Source organism: Macaca mulatta, chromosome 3 (genome assembly GCF_049350105.2).
Source record: "Macaca mulatta isolate MMU2019108-1 chromosome 3, T2T-MMU8v2.0, whole genome shotgun sequence".
NCBI classification, from domain to species: domain Eukaryota; kingdom Metazoa; phylum Chordata; class Mammalia; order Primates; family Cercopithecidae; genus Macaca; species Macaca mulatta.
In genome coordinates, this window is record NC_133408.1 from 6,151,772 (window position 1) to 6,172,728 (window position 20,957).

General features: G+C 45.6%; 1 protein-coding gene and 1 long non-coding RNA gene across 4 annotated transcripts in view; one reads left to right on the top strand and one right to left on the bottom strand.

The window, feature by feature from the left end:
• Nucleotides 1-3,891, bottom strand: part of FAM3B (FAM3 metabolism regulating signaling molecule B) — a 57,778-nt gene extending 53,887 nt beyond the window's left edge. The window contains exon 1 of one of the 3 annotated variants that reach the window (XM_077995735.1): nucleotides 3,375-3,891. In XM_077995735.1, coding sequence (XP_077851861.1) covers nucleotides 3,375-3,393 — 19 coding nt within the window. In that variant the 5' untranslated portion in view covers nucleotides 3,394-3,891. The remainder of the gene's footprint in view (nucleotides 1-3,374) is intronic. The other 2 variants (XM_015132848.3, XM_077995736.1) reach the window with 2 other exon arrangements.
• On the top strand, nucleotides 524-14,973 carry LOC144339649 (uncharacterized). Its single transcript, XR_013414905.1, has 4 exons — nucleotides 524-2,831; nucleotides 8,479-8,597; nucleotides 12,663-12,764; nucleotides 13,248-14,973. It is a non-coding gene; the product is annotated as an uncharacterized LOC144339649 (long non-coding RNA).
• The last annotated feature ends 5,984 nt before the right edge of the window (nucleotides 14,974-20,957 follow it).

The following is a 20,957-nucleotide window of genomic DNA, read 5'->3' on the forward strand; positions in this document are numbered from 1 at the left end:
TTCAACAATAGACATTTAGGCTGGGCTCAATAGCTCATGCCTGTAATCCCAGCACTTTGGGATGCCAAGGTGGAGGGATGGCTTGATCTCAGGAGTTTGAGACCATCCTGGGCAACATAATGAGACCCCATGTCTACAGAAAAATTTTAAAAGAATAGTCAGGTGTGGCGGTGCAGACCTGTAGTCCCAATTACTCAGGAGGCTGAGGCAGGATTGCCTGAGCCCAGAACTTTGAGGTTGCAGGGAGCTACAACTGCAATATTGCACTCCAGCCTGGGTGACAGCAAGACATCATCTTTTACAAAAAAAAAATTGAAATTGAAATTTATTTTCTCAAGATTCTGGAGGCTGGAAGTCCAAGATCAAGGTTCCTCTGAGCCTCTCTCCTTGGATTGTGGATGGTGTCTTCTCCCTGTGTCCTCACAGGGCCTCTGTGTGTGTCTTCATCTCCTCCTTATAAGGTCACCAATCAGACTGGATCAGGGCTCACCCTGATGACCTCCTTATACCTGAAATACCTCTTTAACAACCCTATCTCCAGATCCAGTCGCATTCTGAGATACTGGGCAGGGATTAGGATGACAACATGTAAAGGGGGTTGGGGAGTTGTGCGGGGAGGCACAATTCAGCCCCAACATAGCACCGGGTGAGCTGTGGCATAGCCTCTCTGTGGGTTGAACACCAACAATCAGCTCAGTCCTGGGAGTGAAAGCAGGATGGGCAGGAGCCAAGGCAGCCTGTCAAGACAGAGGCTCAGACACCCGGCAGCAGGGAAGAATCAGCCCCTAAGCTGGGACACACTTGGGAAGAAGAAAGCTTGGGAGCCCAGGGCCTCCACTAAGACAACTCCCGGAGCCCCGGTGGGCCTGCCCCAAGGGGAGGAGACCCAGCAGCTTCAGAGGCGGGGCAGGAAGTACAGAGTCCAGGAACACTTCTGTGATTTTGTAACCAGGATCCTGCCTTTCCCCATAAGGTAATAAAGTCATCATCGGCTCATGGAAATGTCTTCCACTGTGCTTGCTGAGCAGCAGACAGGATGAGTGTTAGAGCAAAGGCTGTTCTTAGCACAGGAGGAAAGCCAGTGAACTTTCTCCTAAGAGACTCACCTCTAGTGTGTCTGCCTCTGTGTGAATGTGTGTGGGTGCATGTGCACGTGTCCCAGCCAATCCCCACTCTGAGATCCACAGGGGTCTCAGGAGCGCCCTGGCTGCTTCACTTAAGAGCCAGAAACTGGGGGCAGTGGCTCACACCTGTTACCTCAGCATTTTGGAAAGCCGAGGAGCCCAGGAGTTCAACTTGAGGCCAGGAATTCAAGACCAGCCTAGGCAACATAGCATGACCCCATCTCTACAAAAAGTTTAAAAAAATTAGCTGGGCATGGTGGCATGTGTCTGTACTCTCAGCTGCTCAGGAGGCTGAGGCAGGAGGATTACTTGAACCTACGAGTTCAAGGCTGCAGTGAGCTATAATCACTCCATTGCACTTCAGTCTGGGCTACAGAGCAAGACCCTGTCTGTAAACAATAAACATCTAAAAAGTGCCAGAAAGAAAGTAATCCTGAAACCAAATGGATATGACACCGGGTTACAGCTAGGAGGATTTTAGGGCTCTCTCCCTCCCTCCAATCCAAGGGCCACCTAAAAAGGGCAATCTCAGGCCCTAGGATCCACTTCTATTGATGGGATTTCCTTCAACCTGAATGAGGACAGGGAAGCTGTTGTCACTGCTGCCTTGCCAACATGTATTCAGATCACCTCACCATGAAGGCCACACCCACACCTTTTGTACTTGAGAGGCCAGGATTGCTGAGGGTAGATGGTCCATATTTTGGGACTCACTGTCTTTGGGATCTTAGGCTTTGCTGGCCTCAGTGTCCACTGTCATCACTGTCCTGGGCACTGGGCAGGAGGGCTTTTTGGCAGAAGTGCTAGGAAGGGCCACTCTGAAACACCACAGCAGGTGTGCAGCATAACCCGCCTTGACTGTCCATACGCCAATGCCCATTTCAAGGCATTAAGATACCCACTACCAGGCCCTGCAGGTGAAGGCATGGTGGCGGCTCAACTTGCTCCTTCCATTCAGTCTGAATGTCCCTCCTGGGAACGTCTGCCTGGAGCAAACCCAGCACTGGACAGAAGCGTCCAGGACAACGCCCACTCCAAGAATGTCTCCTCATCTTTAGTTCATAAAATCAAAAGTGAGGGAAAGCAATGTAATCATATTCAGTATTGTCCATAAGTCACCAGGAAATAATAATTATACAATACAGAAATAATGGAAAACACTCTTCCAGAATAGCTATAATGAAAGTTGGTGCCCTAAGGAAGGAGATACATACCTCTCCTACAATCCACACAAGTTATCAAAAACAGTGTCATTCATAGTTTTTAAGGAAAATATGAATATTTTACACAAAGCAAAAATCTGAAAATGCGGCTTTCCTACATTTGGGAATGGTGCAGAAAAGACAGCATTTAGAACTTGCTGGAGTGTGATCACCACCAGAATGCTGGTGCTGGCAGGAATGGCGATGGTTTAGTCCAACACCCTCACCACAGAGCACCTGAGATCCCAGACCAGGAAGTGATCTACCGAAGAGGCCCAGAGAACTTCCCACTTCTGAACCTTCCATTTCACACAGCCAGGCTGCGTCGCTCCAGGAGGAATCCACATTCTTCAGATTATAGGAGGAGACCCGCAAAACCAATTAGAAAGGGCATGTGTGACTGAGGCCAGGGCAGTGGACACCAGGACCCGAGATGGCCTGTGACAGGAAAGTGACAGAGGACTGAGGCACAGCTAAGACAGACTGCAAGAAACGGCGGTGACTGGTCAAAATAATGGGTTTCTCCTTTCCTTTTTCCTGTTTTTCCAAATCGTCTACAGTGTCAAGTCGTTTGAAAAATGGGGGAAAAAAACAGCCTTATCAACTGGCAGAGGCCAGCCCCTACCTGGCCTGCGAGGTCAGGGGCGCGGGCAGGCATGTACCCTCTCCAGGAAGAAGCGTGGGGAGCCCAGGAGGGGTGCGGGGCTGTGCCTGGGCTCCCCTCCAACCTACTTTCCAAGTAAAATGTTACAATGTTACATTCCAGGTTCCTCTCCTACCCCATGCACCCCGGCTGGGGCGGCAGGAATAGGCCGGGCGAGCGCGAGAAACAAGGTCGGGGAACCCTGCTAGAAACCACCACTGTTCGCCCTCTCTGGAATCGCTTCCCACGTTCCTGATCCCAGGTCTAAGACTAACCTCGGCGCCAAGCGCCAGCTCTCACCCTTTTGCTCAGTTTGGAGGGTCCCAGGCAGGGCCAGGAAGCGACCCTCCCCCCGGTGTCCTCCTTCCCGCCCCTAGCCCTGCCCCGAGGCGGGGGCGCACTCACCGCTGACCAACGGGCGCATCTTCCAGGTGCCGCTCCACTCCTGGCCCTGGCGGCAGCTCCCAGACGACAGCAGCCACCGGAGCCCCGGGTCAGGAAGGCAAGGGGCGGGCAGCGGTCGTGTCGGGCAGGGGCGGGCCAGCTGGGTGCGCGGCCAGTCGGGCAAATGGCAGGTGCAGGTGCGGACCCGGCAGGCGCGCGGGGCGGGCGTGGGAGGGGCAGGTGCGCGGAGCTGTGCCCGAGAGCTCTGAGGTCGCCGGCGGAGGGGGGCTGCTTTCGGCGTAGGGGGGCTGCTTTCCCCGCCGGGCTGACCCCGGGCCAGGGATGATCTGACCCAAGAAGCCCAGCAGGGTTGGCTCTGAAGGAAGGAAACGGCGCCACTTGATGCTTCCGCCCTCTAGGCTCCCATTTAATGTCTCCCAAGAGGAAAGGAAAGCATGACCCAAACGACAAAGCAGAGAGGCCCAGCCTAGTTCGCAGTCCATGTCCACCGTCTGAGGCCATTGGTCTTCTTCCCTTCCTCCAGAACAGTCGCAGCCTAGCCCAGCCCAGCCCAGCAGGCGCCCCACCTCTTTTCTCTTACTGCCAGGATGATGAATTCATTCTGCGAAAGTGAAGCAAGGGCCATGCCCAGCCCCTCTGGCCATAGCACAGGTCTGCAAGTCCTCCTTTATATGATATGATGACCAAGGAGCTTCAGGAGTGGGGGTCAGGCAGGTGTGTGAAGACATCAGGATCCCCGAACAGGAATAGCTCCTCTCTCCCCATCCATGGGTACACTTTCAATCCAAACATTCATCAGGTTTTTATAGCACTTCTGGCCCATGACAGTCACAGTGGCCTCAGGCTACCAAGGGCAAGTTAAAACTCTGAGCCCAGTTGGTCACTTTTACAGAAGAGAGCTCCATGGAAGCAGGGTCTGCGAGAGACCCAGTCCCCACCCCAGGGTCCGGCTGGTTCTTGGTATTCTACTCTGCTCCTGCCTCTCCTCTCTCAAGAAGCCCAAGGTGCCCTGCCTTCCCAGGGACATCATCCACCCTGTGGGTCACCCTGGCAGGCTTGGCCCTGAGTCTCCCTCCACCATTGTCTTTGTTCCTGGGAAGTTCTAGGGACACATGTCCTGTGGACAATGTGGCTTTATTCCTCCAGTTCATCCCCACCTGCAAACCAGAGGGACCAGAAGACAGGGGTCTCCATAGTAAGGAATCCTTCCTAATGACTCAAGAATCATGCCAGCATTGGGCCTGAGCATGGCCCATTTGAGTCTGGATGCCACTCGGATGTGCTTTGCAAGAATACTAAGAAGCCACTCTCCAGCTAGTTCGAACAATTCCCTTAAACATATGAACTGACCACCAATCTTACCTCCATCGTTAGCTCACCTGATTTCAGAGGTAAGGCTTTTATCTCTGGGTTTGTTTTCAATTTTTTAAAAAATGTGGTTTTAAAATGCCATCTTGAAGTGTAAAGTTCAATAGAGTTAAATAAATTCACATTACTGATCTCCAGAAGTTTTTCATCTTGCAAAACTAAAATTCTGTACCCATTGCACAACTCACCATTTACCCCTGCCCCAGTCCCTGGAAACCACCATTCCACTTTTTCGATGAATTTGAGTACTCTAGATACTTCATATAAGCGGAATCATACAGTATTTGTCTTTTTTGACTGGTTTATTTCACTTAGCATCATGTCCTCAAAGTCCATCCATGCTATATAGCATGTGTTAAAATTTCTTTTCAAGACTGAATAAAATTCCATTGTACGTAGGTACCACGTTTTGTTTATTCATTCATCCCTCCATGGACACTTGGGTTTCTTCTAACTCTTAACTACTGTGAATAATACTGCTATGAACACGGGTGTGCAAATATCTCTTCTGGATCCTGCTTTCAATTCTTTTGGATACATACTCAGAAGTGGAATTGCTGGATCATATGGCAATTCTATTCTTAATTTTTTTCAGGAACCACCATACTGTTTTCCATAGCTGCACAATTTTACAGTCCCACGCACAGTGCACAGGGGATCAAATTTCTCTATATCTTCACCAATGCACGTTGTTTTCTCATTTTTTTTTTCCTTAATAATAGCCTTCCTAATGGGTATGAAGTGATATCTCATTGTGGTTTTGGTTTGCATTGCCCTAATGGCTAGCAGTGTTGAGTATCTTTTCACACTTTTGTTGGCTATTTGTACATCATCTTTGGAGAAATGTCCACTTAAGTCCTTTGCCCAGTGGACCGTTGTGCATCACATTTCCTTAAATTACTTAAATTGCATATTTCCTTTTAAAATAAAACATCATCAATAACAAGGAGTACTGTTTTTAAAAATATTTTCATTGTACATTTTTCCCTCTAGACTGTCATTTGATGTTGACATTGCCTTTGAAATAGACACAGATCAAATAAAATCAAATTAACAAATATTTGTTATATATAACACCAAGGCACCTGCCATGTGTCTTAGTCTCCTTAGGCAAGACTTAGTCTGTTTGCTGTAATGAACACCATACACTGGGGACTTCACAGCAGACATTTATTTCTCACAGTTCTGGAGGCTGGAAAGTCTAAGGTCAAGGTACTGGCTGATTCAGCTCCTGGTGAGTGTCTTTCCCTGGCTTGCAGACTTCTCACTGTCTTCTCACTGTGTCCTCACATGGCGAAGAAACAGAGAGGAAGTGAGGGCTTTGGTGTTTCTTCTTAGAAGGGCACTAATCCTATTATGAGGGCCCACGCTCATGACCTCATCTGAGCCTAATTACCTCCCAAAGGCCCTATCTCCAACCACCCCAAAGCGATCTAATTGGAAGATTAGGGCTTCAACTTATGAATGTTTTCATTTTTGTTTTGGTGGGGGTGGATGCAATTCAGCTATGGCAGTTAGATCCTAGAGAAAAAAATGCATACCCTCTGTCCACAGTATCTACATATGATTATAGCAGCAAACCATATACAACCCAACATTCCATCTACAGGAAAATGGAGGAACAAATTTTGGTCTATTCATGTGGAGTACAACTTAGCAAACAAACAAAAAACCATGCCCCACTGACAAGGGCAACAACATGATGACTCTCAAATGTGACATGCATACATACTGTATAACGAGGTTGAAGAATGGATCAAATTCATCTGTGGTGACAGAAGTCAGAACAGTGGTTTCCCCTGAGTGCAGGGGCAGAGTGGTGTTGAGTAAGGTGGAGCAAGGGAAACTTTCTGGAACAACGGAAAGTTGTCTTTGTCTTGGTGAATATTCAAGAATCTTACATGAAAAAGTTATAGAGCTATATACATCAAGGATTTGTGTATTTTACTGCATATAAATTACACTTCAATAAAACATGTTATCTAAAAAAGAAAAAACAAATGGTTCAAGATGACAGAGCCAATCAGGGGAGTGGACCTTTGCACGTCATTGTCACTTGAAGGTACATTCATTCACAGCTCTGTCTGGTCAACATGGTCAAGTGCCATTTCAGGCCTAGAGTGGCCTTGGGAAGCCTGCTTTCAGCTCTGATTTGCTGAGCATACTTCAGGCTGTCCCCACCTCCTTCAGAAGGACTAGGATGAACAATCTGTGGTCCCAACAGTGTGGGGTCTGCACTTCCCCACTACATTCTGTCCTGCCTTTCCTTAAAGGCCTCCTCTAAGCCTTGCTTCTACTCTGCCCCACTCCCATTGGCCAACACAGGCCTCTGGTCATTCCAAACTCTCCAGTCACCCCTCAGCTCCTGAGAGGCTGGCACAATGTGCCTCTGTGGCTTGGGAACATCAAGTCATCACAATGTAGATGCAGCACAGTTAGATGTAGACATCATACACACACACGCACACTCTCACACACACAGTGAGACCCAGAATGGCTTTTTCTGCTTCATAACTTATATGTTCAGGTCTTCATTTGCCTCTCCTCAGACTCACATACCGAATTGCACATGCTTTTCTTTTTAAATGTTAAGATATTGGGCTTAATGTTTTATTTCTTTCGTATCCTCTCATAGGGCTTTGCATTCAGTGATCATTCAATTTACACTACAGCCCAGCAGGTCTCAAGGTGCAGCTCAGGGACTCCTGGGATCCATGAGACCCTGGAGGGAGTTTGAAAGGTCAAAACTGAATACAAAGACCCCAGCTGCGCTTTTTGTTCTCATCCTTTCAGAAGTCTACAGTGGAGCTTTCAGTTGTGCACGGGGAAGGTCTGTGTGACTCAGTGAACCAGCACTTTTCAAATGATGGATGTATAATAATCATTATACAAAAGTATATACATATATACAATCATTAGAGCGGGAAAGGTTCATTCAAAGTGCCAGATAGAGCAATTAATTTTAACATAACAGTGTAAACTACCATGCATCAAGTTTTGGTGCAGTATCAAATAATAATATCCACAATGACATGGTTTGGCTGTGTCCCCACCCAAATCTCACCTTGTAGCTCCCATAATTCCCACATGTTGCGGGAGGGACTCGGTGAAAGATGATTAAATCGTGGGGGCGGGTCTTCCCTGTGCTGTTCTCATGCTAGTGAATGGGTCTCAAGAGATCTGATGGTTTTAAAAATAGGAGTTTCTCTGCACAAGCCCTCTCTTTGCCTGCTGCCACCTATATAAGATGTGACTTGCTCCTCCTTGTCTTCCACCATGATTGTGAGGCCTCCCCAGCCATGTGAAACTGCAAATCCAATAAACCTCTTTCTTTTGTAAATTGCCCAGTCTCAGGTATGTCTTTATCAGCAGTGTGAAAATGGACTAATACACACAATTATCTGAAAAGGGTATTAAGATACTCCTCACTGTTTCAACTATGTATCTGTGTGAAAGTAGGTTTTTCTCCACACCTACAACGAAAACAACATATTGCAACAGACTGAATGCAAAAGGAGCCCTGAGAATCCAGCTGTCTTCTCTTAAGGACATTAAAGAGATTTGCAAAAATGTAAAACAATGTCATTCTTCTCACTAGATATTTTGTTTTGGAAAATAAAACTGTTCTTCATAAAGCTATTAACGTTAACAGGCAATGGTTGTATTGTTTTTATTTCTAAGTGAATTAATAAATTAAAAATTTGTCGCTTTTAATTTTTTTTTTTTTTTAATACAGGGTCTCACTCTGTCACCCAGGCTGGAGTGAGGTGACATGATCATAGTTCACTGCAGCTTCAATCTCCCAGGCTCAATGTGATCCTCCCACCTCAGCCTCCTGAGTAGCTGGAATCACAGGTGTGTGCCACCACATCCAACTACTTCTTTTGTGTGTGTGTGTGTGTGTGTGTGTGTGTGTGTGTATTTGTAGAGACAGGGTTTTGTCATGTTGCTCCTCACTTTTAACTTCGAATGCAGTAAATATCAATAGCAGAACCTTCATAAACAAAAGCTCTTTGGGCTTCTCTGTCACTTTTAAGTGTATAAAGAAGTCCTGAGAAAAAAATGTTTGAGAACCACTGCTTTAGACTGCCTGGCTGAAACACAGAGCAGATCCATTAGAAACTAAAGGGACAAATAACCTAGGTTTAGAGTCAGACTTGGGTGTCAATCAAAGTTCCTCACCAAACTAGCAGATTTGGAACAACTTATTTAATACTTTTTAAACTCAGATTTTTAAAAAAATATGTGAAATGGGGAAAATAATATCCTTTTAGGACTGTTGAGATTAAATGGGATAACACATGAAACATGCCAGCAGGCACTTATGCAGCCACCATTACTTATGCAGCTGCCCTTCACCCTGCAGGGCTGGGAGCAGCCAGGCTTGCTGAGCCAGGGGTGACATTATCCAGAATCAGGGCCAGCTGACCAACTACGTGGAAAGCAAGAGGCTCTCTGTGTCCCAGCATGCACCCTGGGAGAGCCAGAGGATGGTGCACGGCTGATTCTTCAGAGCGCTTCCAACCTGGGAGAAGGGCGTGCTCATTTTGGAAGGGCCAGAAACCCAGACAGAGCACCTTAGTGGAAGTACAGGTCCTAGTTCAATTCAATTCAATCAGCCAGATGTGGATGAAGCACCTACTAGATCTCAGGCAATGTGTAAGCTTCAGAGATGCATCAGTGCGCAAAAGTGACACAGATGTGGAACTTGTGCCACTCACATTCTAGTACAAAGATCCAGAAAATGAGGGAGCAGCTCACAGGGTCCCTAGGGAGGACTGACCTGAGGATGGGAGCACTAAGAGTGGAAAACCCACAAAGGGCAGAGGACAGACAGTGACCCTACAGGCTCTTGTGCGTGACCAAAAGAGTGTGCATGGTCATGTGGTGCCACCAAGAGGAACTGGTGATGTGGGGCTGGGGTGGGGTGAGGCTCATTGTGAACATAGCCATGGAGAGCCAGGATCATGACTGTCAGGACAGTGGAGAGACCACAGGCTTCTCCTGGAGCAAGAGGACCAAGAGACAAGGAAGATGCTGAGGCTGAACAAGGCTGACTTTGGGTAGAAACTCCCACCCACCTTTCTGAATCATAGCTCTGCTGGTCGCTTCCCTGCAGCACCAGGTTGGGAGGATGAGAAACCCAGAGACCTGTGAACTCTGGCTTGGCAGAAGGCTTAGCCTAGATAAAAATTTCTGAGTCTGAACGGGGTCAGAGGCGGCAGGCAAAGGTTAACTGAGCTCTCCTGAAAGAGGGAAAGCCACCATTTTGGGTTGCTCCCCTTTTGTTCTGGGGAACGATCTGGGTGGACCTGGTGGTGATGCAAAGGTCCAGTTCCCAAGCCTGATGGTAGCTGGCACTGGGGCGTGACTATTGCCCTCAGTAAGGACAGCCATTGAACGTTCAGGGCAATGTGTCCAAGCTTCTAAACTGTTTTTGTTGGTTCTGCCGGTAAAACTGCTACTTACAGACTGTTTCCCCTGTGAATCTCCTGAAGGTGCCAGATGTGTCTGTGCAGAAAATCCATGGCTCTCATTTGGAAAGGTGTGAGTTCACACTCTTAGCTGCAGCAATGCACCCTGAAACATACACTGCAGGTTTTGGGAAGAATCCAAAGTTTTAGATGGTTTGATCTGCAACTGTGACTGGGGATGTGTATATCCTACAGTTCCATGTGTCCCTTAGTTCCAAGTGTCCCTTATGGGTTTTCTGCATCATTGTGTTGCTCGTAGCCAGCATGGTAGGACAGGAAGAAGCAGAAGCAGAACTCAAGCCTAGCAAGGAAGAGACCCTAGCACATGGGTGACCCACTGTGGGAAGGAAAGGCAACCAACTCTCATGAACTTGAGTGACCCGGAAGTAAGAAAACAGCTCCAAGGGGAGGCTGAAGCTATTATTGTCCATTTGTCAGAAAAGGAGACTCCAGTTAGAGTCCAGTTGGAAAAGAGGTTTTGACCAAGATAAGAATATAAATCAGTACTATAGTTTACAGGATCATCTAAGTAGCTAGTCCTGAGGGCGGATGATGCTGTGTGCTGACTTGAGCAGTATGGAAATCCCTGGCCACCCTGTCTTTTACCCATTAGGCTACTGAAGTGCACACAGTCTGTGAGTAGCCCACGCCACTCAGCTAGAGCCTGGGTCTCCTAAGTTGAGACCCTGCATCAGAGTCTTCTTGGTCCCAGTAACACATCCCATGCTTCCTCTTGTGAAGATGAATCCAAACTGAGAGGTCACCAGGTCAAGGGCAAGGGAAGATCCACATGCTTGTGCTGACCTCCCAGAGTCTGTGTGATCCTGCCACCACTTCTCTTCCTCCTTGTCCCAATCCTACGCCTGCGACCTGATGACCATTTCACTGTTTATTTATACCTTGCCTGGACTGCAAGATATGTGAAAAACCAAGGCGGGAGGATCACCTAAGGTCAGGAGTTTAAGACCAGCCTGACCAGCATGGAGAAACCTTGTCTCTACTAAAAATACAAAATTAGCAAGGCTTGAGGGTACATGCCTGTAACCCCGGCTACTCGGGAGGCTGGGGCAGGAGAATCGCTTGAACCCAGGAGGTGGAGGTTGCAGTGAGCCAAGATCGCACCATTGCACTCCAGCCTGGGCAACAAGAGCGAAACTCCATCCCAAAAAAAAAGAAAAAAAAAAGAAAGAAAAGAAAAGAAAAACAAAAACCAACACTCACAAGACCGGCACCCAAACTTGTTGCCTTTGTTCCTGCTTTTCACTCTTGATAAAGCCATTTCTGCTGGTGGCAGCTGCACAGATTGTTTGGAGGAAGAGCATGGAAATTGGATGAGCCCAACCCAGAACCTCTACTTCTGCCCTCAGTGGCTGGGTGGTTTGGGGCATGCCATTTAACCTCTCTGAGCCTGGTTTCTTCATCTACACAACAGGGACAGTGACACCCATCTCATAGGGTGGTTGTGGGGATTCAGTGAGAAAATGGAGAGAAGGTGACTTGAATAATCCTGGATGCAAGTGAAGCATCCTGTAAGTGGTCACTGTGGTTGTTATATTAATAGGTTCTTTTATCTCTCACTGTCATAAGACATCAAGGGAGAAACTGGCTAAATTTCAGTGTTGATTTAGAAACAACTTATGTAAGGGATTACAAAAAAAAAAAAAGAACTATATGACACGCATCCTGAAATACAGGCAGACCTCACTTTATTGTGCTTCACTTCATATGCAGATACTGCATCTTTTACAAAATGAGGGTTCCTGGCAACCCTGCCTCCAGTAAGTCTACTGGCGCCATTTTTTTCCAACAGCATGTGCTTACTCCCTGTCTCTGTGGAACGTTTTGGTAATTCTGGCAATATTTCAAACATTCTCAGCATTATCAGATATGGTATGGGGATCTGTGATCAGCCATCTTTGAGGTTACTATTGTGACTATTTTTGGGGTGCCATGATCAGTGTCCACAGAAGACAATGAACTTCATCTATGCATGTGTGTGCGCTTTGGTTGCTCCACTAACCAGCTGTTCCCTATCTCTCTCCCTCTCCTTGAGCCTCTCTGTTCCCTGAGATACAACAATATTGAATTAGATCAATTAATAACACTACAATGGCCTCTAATCATTCAAGTGAAAGTCACACATATTTCTCTTTAAATCAAAAGTTAGAAATGATTAAGCTTAGTAAGGAAGGCATATTAAAAGCCAATAGAGGCCACAAGCCAGGCCTCTTGTGCCAGTTAGCAAAGTTATAAACACAAAGCAAAGTTTTTAAAGGATATGATAAGTGCCACCCCAGTGAAAAAAGAAATCATAAGAAAGTGAAATAGCCCTATTGATACGGATAAAGTTTTATTGCTCTGGGTAAAATATCAAACAAACTACAATATTCCCTCAAGACAAAGCTTAATCCAGAGCAGGGTCCTAACTTTCTTCAATTCTGTGAAGGCTGAAAGGTGCAGAAGCTGCAGAAGAAAAGTTGCGGAGCTGGAAGAGTCTGGTTCATGAGGTTGAAGAAAATAAGCCATCTCCCTAACATAAAAGTGAAAGGTAAGGCAGCAAGTGCCAATGCAGAAGGTGCAGAATGTCTTCCAGAAGATCTAGTTAAGATCACTGATAAAGGCGGTTACACTAACAAACTTTCAGTGTAGACAAACAGTCTTATATTGGAAGAAGGTGCCTTCTGGGACTTTCATAGTTAGAGAAAAGTCCATGACTGGTTCGAAGCTTCAAAGACAGGCTAACTCTTTTGTTAGGGGCTAATGTAGCTGGTGACTTTAAGTTGACACCAATGCTTACTTTTCCAAAAAGCTTAGGGCCCTTAAGAAGTATGTCAAATGGGAAGGAGGAAGGGGGTGAGGGATGAAATACTACCTATTGCATACAATGTACACTATTCAGATGATGAATACACTAAAATCCCAGACTTCCCCACTATGCAATATAACATCCAGGTAACACAATTGCACTTGTACCCCCTAAATCTATAAAAATTACAAAAGAAGTATGCTAAATCTATTGTCTGTGTTCCAGAAATGGAAAAACAAAGCCTGGATGACAGCACGTCTGTTTACAGCATGGTTTACTGAATATCTCAAGCCCACTGTTGAGATCTACTGCTTAGAAAAAAAAATTATTTGAAACCATTAGTTCATTAATACAATGCACTTGGTCACCCTAGAGCTCTGATAGAGACATACAAGGAAATTAATGTCATTTCTGCATCTGCTAACACAACATTCATTCTGCAGCCCTTGGATCAAAGAGTAATTTTGACTTTCAAGTCTTATATTTTAAGAAATACATTTGTAAGAATACAGCCACCATAAAGGGTGATTCCTCTGATGGATCTGGGCAAAGTCAATTGAAAACCTTCTGGAAGGGATTCTGCATTTAAGACGCCATTAAGAACATTTGTGATTCATTGGAGGAGGTCAAAATAAAACATTAAGAGGAGTTTGGAAGAAATTGATTCCAACCCTCATGGATAAGTTTGATGGCTTCAAGACTTCAGTGTAACTTCAGTTAGAGCAGATGTGATGGAAATAAGAGAACTAGCATTAGAAATGGAGCCTGAAGATGTGACTGAATTGCTGCAATCTCATGAGAAAATTTGAACAGATGAGGAGTTGCTTCTTATGATTGAGTGAAATGGGTGGTTTCTTGAGATGGAATCTACTCTTGTGAAGATACTGTGAATATTGTTGAAATGACAACAAAGGATTGAGAATACTACATAAACTTCGTTGATAGAGTAGTGGCAGAGTTTGGGAGGATTGACTTCAATTTTGAAAGAATTTACACTATGGGTCAAACATTATCAAACAACATTGCATGCTACAGAGAAACCTTTTGTCAATTGATGTGGCAAACTTCATTGTTGTCTTAAGAAATTGCCACAGGCGCTCTAATCTTCAGCAACCACCACCCTGATCAGTCAGCAGCCATCCACACTGAGCTAAGGCCCTCCACTAGCAAAAAGATTATGATTCTTTGAAGTCTCAGATGAATGTTGGCATTTTTAGCAATAAAGTATTTTAAAATTAAGGTATACATACTGTTTTTCAGACATAATACTATTGCACACTTAATGGAGTAGACATTACTTTTATGTGCACTGGGAAACCAGAATGTTTGTATGGCACACTTTATTGTGATATTGGCTTTATTGCAATGGTCTAGAACCAAATCTGCAATATCTACAAATATGCCTGTATTCCAAGGAAAAAAGTTTTTTCTTTTTTGTTGTTGTCGTCGTTTTGCACAAATCCTTTGAGAAAGAAGGCAAAACAAAACAAAAACTCATAGCAGTATATGTATGTGACAGAATGTATTTCTGAAATACATGTGATTCCTAAGTGGGACTGAGTGGCCACGTGTTGGGAGTTTGGGCTGGCATGGGACTGCTCCTTACCCTTTACTGATTCCCATGTCCTCATTCCTCAAGCCAAGGGCATATTGCCTACACCTCTGCATAGAACCCGCAACAACCCCATTTCTTTTCTACCTCCCTGTAAAGTGTTTGAAAATGTCACTCGTCTCTCACTCAGCCTGCAGACCTCTACCCACCCAGAGTGTGGTTACAGGAAATGAAGAGGCTCAAGCCGGGAAACTCATAATTTTGCACACATTTCCTTTCTGCATTGTTGTAGCAATGAAAATACACATGGTCAAATAAAGGAGGAAAATATGTTGCGGAGGTCACGAAGTTCCGCATGTCATCCCTTCAGTTCCAATCTCTCCCTGGGCGCTTCCTTGTTTTGATCCCACTTTCCTCTTGAATCTCAAATTGTCCTACTTCACTCCAGCAGCTCCTGCCCTTGCTGCCTGACCATAGCATCCACCTAGGTAGGTGGTCTCCCTACCCACAGTCACTTCTTTCCAGATGTCTTCCAGCGACCTCCAGGGAACGTTCCCACTGGCCCCAGATGAAACCCTCCATGGCTCTCAAAGTTTCCAGGGACAAGCAGGAGAATCCCATCTCCAGGCGTCACCCTCCCCCTGACATAGGTTCTGGAATACTCTGCTAGGAACGCTGTTCCTGGTCACCCGTGTGGGGTCGGGGGCTCCTCAGTGCCCAGCCTGCTGCCCACAGGAGGGGACAAGCCAGGAGGCCCTGGGCCAGGGTCTGGGGTCCGTACCCAGGCAGCCCCATCTCCTGTCTGGGGATGGGTACAGATGGGTGCCACGCTCCGGTCTCCCAGGGGCTGAGAATTAGAGGGAGTTGGAGGGGTGTCTGCCACTGCCCACGCAGCCCCAACGGGAGGTGTATGGGCACGTGGGAAACCGCCAGCAAAGGCAAGCTGGGGCCTTTCGAGGGCGACTCCCTCGGGCCGCTCAGGGTCCCAGCTGCGGGCGGCCGCGTCCGGGGGCCCGCCCAGCCGTCCCCTCCCCACGTCAGCCCCGCGTCCTCTCACCCAGTCTCCGGCTCCTGCCTTCGCGCGCCGGGAGAAGATGGCGCCACGGCGCCCCCGCCATGCCAGCCGAACCCACCTAGGCGCCTACGCAAGCGCGGTGCGTCACGGGAGCAGCGCAGTCGCGCATCGAGTCTAGGCGGAAGTTCCCGCCAGTAGACCCGAGGAAGCGGATTCTGTGTACACTGCCTGCCTCCCCTGCTTTCAGACCCCAGTGTGGCTGTTGGGTGCATCTCCCTTTTCCCACCGCACCTTTCCCCTGTGGTGTGCCCCCCTCGCGTCTAATTCCTCTTTTCCACCGCGCCCTTCCTTCCCCTGCGGTTCCCCCCCTGGTGTCCATCTTCACTTTCCAGCTGTGTGTTCCTGCCACCCCCCACCCCGTCCCCCCACGCCCCCGCCCCGCCTGCCCCCGGCGGTCCCCCCGCCCCCGTCCCCTCCACCCCGGTCCGCCCGTCCCCTACGGTCAGTGCCCCCCCGCCCCCATCCACGCCTCTGCCTCCTGGGTCCACACGTCTCCCCCGCCTGCTTGCTCGCCCCCCTCCCACCCTCACTGGTGACTTTTCCAGCTGTTCTGGACCCTGGTGCAGCTCCCGGGTCTTCCCTGCTGGGATCCTGAGAGCATTACATGGGGTCTGAGGGTGTCTCCTGAAGTCCTGTGAAATGAATTTCCACGTTAAAATGTTTCTGTGAAAATGCTTCTGGCGTTGCCTCCCATCCATGACCCCCACAGTACTTTCACGTACTCTTTGCAAAGTGGGCTTGAGGACTCCTTTGGGTGCCAGCTGCATCTGTTAGCCTGTAGGTTCCTGGAAATGAGGGTCTGTGTTTATTTCTCTGCATCCACACTCGGGAATTAAATTCTGGCATACCTTTTTTTATTTCTCTTCCATTTATTGTGCTTTACAGATGTAGTTTTTACAAACTGAAGGTTTGTGACAACCCTGTGTGAACAAGTTCTCTGAAAAAAAAATGTGGAGAAAAGACACTATTCCACTGAAAAATTTGCAAACTGCGTAGATATAAAAATTACGGTGCACTCCAGAGAACAAAGAGAAGGCCCAGGTTTCATAGCAAAAGTGCCTGCCCAAGTTCCCAATCAGGTCTGTTTATGCAAAAGAAGGCTTGAAACTTACTTAGTTCTGATTGGTTGACACAGCTGAACCCTGATTGGTCAATATAGCTGAGCTCTGATTGGTTAATACAATTCAGCCCTTATTGGCCAAGGAGGTGAGCTCTGATTGGTTGATTCAGGTGAGCTCTAACTGTCCAACAGATAAAAATGTGCCAGTATTCCAGGAACTCAAGAGTATATGTGTGGCTCTTAGGCAGCAAATGGCTAGTTGGCTGTGTTCTAAATTTAGGCCCAGCTGGTCCCCTGGGAGCCATTTTGAAGGAATGGCTCTTTGCAGTTCACATTTGTTCAAGCCTGCATATAGCAAGTCTATGGGTGCCATTTTTCCAGCACCACGTGCTCACTCACTGTCTCTTGTGCCATCATTTTGGTAATTCACTCACCATTTCACACTTTTTCATTATGAGTCTATCTGTTATGGCGATCTGTGATCAATGATCTTTGACATTACTGTTTTGGGGTGCCATGACACCACCACACCTATATAAGGTGGCAAACCTGATCAATAAATATTGCCTGTGTTCTGACTCCTCCACCATCTCTCTCCCTCTCCCTCTCTTTGGGCCTCCCTATTCCTTGAGACACAATACTATTGTAATCAGGCAAATCAATAACCCTGCAGTGCCCTCTAAGTGTTCAAGTGAAAGAAAGAGTTGCACATCTTTCACTTTAAATCGAAAGCTAAAAATGATTAAACTTAGTGAAGAAGGGGTGTCAAGATAGGCCGAAAGCTAGGCCTCTTGTGCCAAATAGTTGGCCAGCTGTGAATGCAAAGGAAAAATTCTTGGAGGAAATTAAAAGTGCCACTCCAATAAACACAGGAATAAGAAAATGAAACAGCATTATTGTTGACATAGGGAAAGTCTGAGTGGTCTGGTTAGATCAAACCAGGCACAACATTCCCTTAAAAAACAAAGCCTAATCCAGAGAAAGGTCCTAACTCTTCAATTTTATTAAGATTTGAGAGAGGTGAGGAAACTGCAGAAGAAAAGTCAGAAGTTAGCAGAGGTTGGTTCATGAGGGTTAAGGAAAGAAGCCATTTCTATAACATAAAAGTGCAAGATAAAGCAGCAAGTGCTGATGGAGAGACTGCAGCAAGTTATCCAGAAGATCTAGCTAAGATCATTGATGAAGATGGCTACACTAAACAACAGATTTTCATCGTAAATGAAACAGCTTTATATTAGAACATGCCATTCAGGACTTTCACAGCTAGAGAGGAGAAGTCTATGACTGTCTTTAAAGTTTCAAAGACAGGCTGACTTTCTTGTTAGGGGCTAATGCAGCTGGTGACCTTAAGGCCAATAATTATCCTTAAGAATTATGCCAAATCTATTCTGCCTGTGCTCTATAAATGGAACAATAAAGCCTGAGTGCTAGCATATCTGTTTACAGCAGATGGTTTACTGAATATTTCAAGCCCACTGTTGAGACCTACTGCTCTGAAAAAAAATTCCTTTCAAAGTATTACTACTCACTGACAATGCACTTGGTCACCCTAAAGCTCTGAAGGAGATGTAGAAGGAGATTAATATTTTCATACCTGCTAACATAACATCCACTTTGCAGCCCATGGATGAAAGAGTAATTTTGACTTTCAAGTCTTATATTTTAAGAAATACATCTCATAAGGCCATACTTGCCACAGAGAGTGATTCCTCTGATGGATCTTGGGATAAGTCAATTGAAAATCTTCTGAAAAGGATTCACCATTCAAGATGCCATTAAGAACATCCATGATTCACGAAAGGTGGTTAAAATATCAACATTAAGAGGAATTTGGGAGAAGTTCATTCCAATCCTCCTGGATGAATTTGAGGGGATTAAGACCCCAGTGTAGGAAGTTACAGCAGATGTGGTGGAAACAGCAAGAGAGCTAGAATTAGAACTGGAGGCTGAAGATGTGACTTAATTGCTACAACCTCATGAGAAAATTTGAACAGATGAGTTTTTTCTTCTGGATGAGCAAAGGAAGTAGTTTCTTGAGATGGAATTTACTCCTTGTGAAGATGCTGTGAACATCGTTGAAATGACAACAAAGGATTAAGAATACTATATAAACTTAGTTGGTATGGCAGTGGCAGGGTTTGAGAGGATAGTCTCCAATTTTGAAAGATTTTGCCCTGGGGGCCAAATGCTGTCAAACAACATTGCATACTACAGAGAAATATTTTTCTGAAAGGAAGAGTCAAACATCATTGTTGTCTGTTTTTAGAAATTGTGAAACCCACCACAACCTTCAACAACCTGAATTAGTCAGCAGCCATCCATATTGAGGCAAGACCTTCCAGCAGCAAAATTATGATGACTGGCTGAAGACATATGATTGTTAGCATTTCCAGCAATATTTTCAAATTAAGGTGTGTACATTGCTTTTCCAGATATAATGCTATTGTACATTTAATGAACTACAGTAGAGTGTAAATATAACATAAACAACTTGTTTGTTTATCTTATTTGCTTTACTGCAGCAGTCTGAAATTTAAACTCCATTTTAAAAAAATGGGCAGAAGACATGAACAGACACTTCTCTAAGGAAGACATACAAATGACCAACAAATATATGAAAAAATACTCCATATCAGGCATATCTCCTGGATATCTCAGGATATCAGGAATATCTCCCAGGCATGCCTGTATGTGTTCAATAAATGCCTGCTAAAATGCAGAGCTGGTAAGATTCCTAGGCTTGCCTTAGGTCAATTCCTTTGAGGCATTATTTTTCCTCAATTACAGTGATAATGGAAATCTAGAACAACATAACCTTCCCATGCTGGAAGGAGGCCCTATATGCTGTTTGCTCTTCAAGCCCTTGTTTAGCAGTGAGGAAACAGAATCTCAAGTGAAATGACTTGCTGCAATGGCTACTCAGAGTGGATGCTTCCATACCTATGTGTTGTATATAAATGTTCTCTTTTTGAAGGTCGATCTTCAAGGACCTCAAACTGTATTCAACTGGGAGTAATAATAAGCTAACATTTTTTTGAACATTTGTCACATACAACAATGCTCTTGGCTCCTACCAATAATTGTAATTCAAGTTCAGATCATAACAATCCAAAAGAGTGGTTGAAGCCAAACCCCGAATCAACCTGGCCATCAACATTGACAGGTAAAGTATATGGGTATTTAATCAGCACAGGATATGGCTGGAAAAAAGTAGTTTTCTGAGAGTAGTAAAAACACTAAACTCGTTCCCTTCTCATAGTTTGTCCTCCATCTTGTTTGCAGAACACAACACTGAATACCCAGTTAGTAATGCAAATCCAAACTCCTTGCTTGCATCACCTTACAATTGCGCCAATGAACTTGGCTTATTTTGTTCTTTCAATGTAAATACCCCTTTTAGAAGGGAGCCAAAAGCTTCCTTTTTCTTTCTGAAGCCAAGCAAGGAGCAGTAGACTGTACACACACACACACACACACACACACATTTTAAAAAGAGGACAAGAAAAGTTCTAAAATCCACTCAATAAAAATGTCTGCCATCTTTCTAAACAGGAAACAAAAGAAGATTTCAAGTTTTTTTTCAACCTTTATAGGATCAGCCGGTACATGTGCAGTCTTGTTACATAGGTATATTGTGTGATGCTGAGGCTTGAGGTGTGAATGATTCCACCACCCAGGTACTGAGCATAGTAACCAACAATTAGTTTTTTAACCCTTTCCCCCTGCCTTCCTTCCCCGCTCTAGTAGTCCCCAGTGTCTGTTGTTTTTATGTCCATGAGTACCCAGTGTTTGGCTCCTACATTTAAGTGAGAATATGCAGTATTTGGTTTCTGTTCCTGCATTAATTTGCTTAGGATAAATGGCCACCAGCTGCATCCACGTTGCTGTAAAGGACACTATTTCATTCTTTTTTATGGCTATGTGGTATTCCATAGTCTATATGTACAACATTTTCTTTATCCAGTCCAACAGTGATGGGCACATAGGTCAATTCTATGTCTTTGCTATTCTGAATAGGACTGCAATGAACATGCAAACACATATGTGTTTTTGGTAGAACGATTTGTTTTCTTTTGGATATGCACACAGTAATGGGATTGCTGGGTTGAATGGTAGTTCTGTTTTAAGTTTTAGAGAAATCTCCAAACTGCTTTCCACAATGTCTAAGTTAGTTTACATTCCCACCAACAGTGTATAAGCATTCACTTTTCTCTGCAGCCATGAGAGCATCTATTGTTTGTTTTGTTT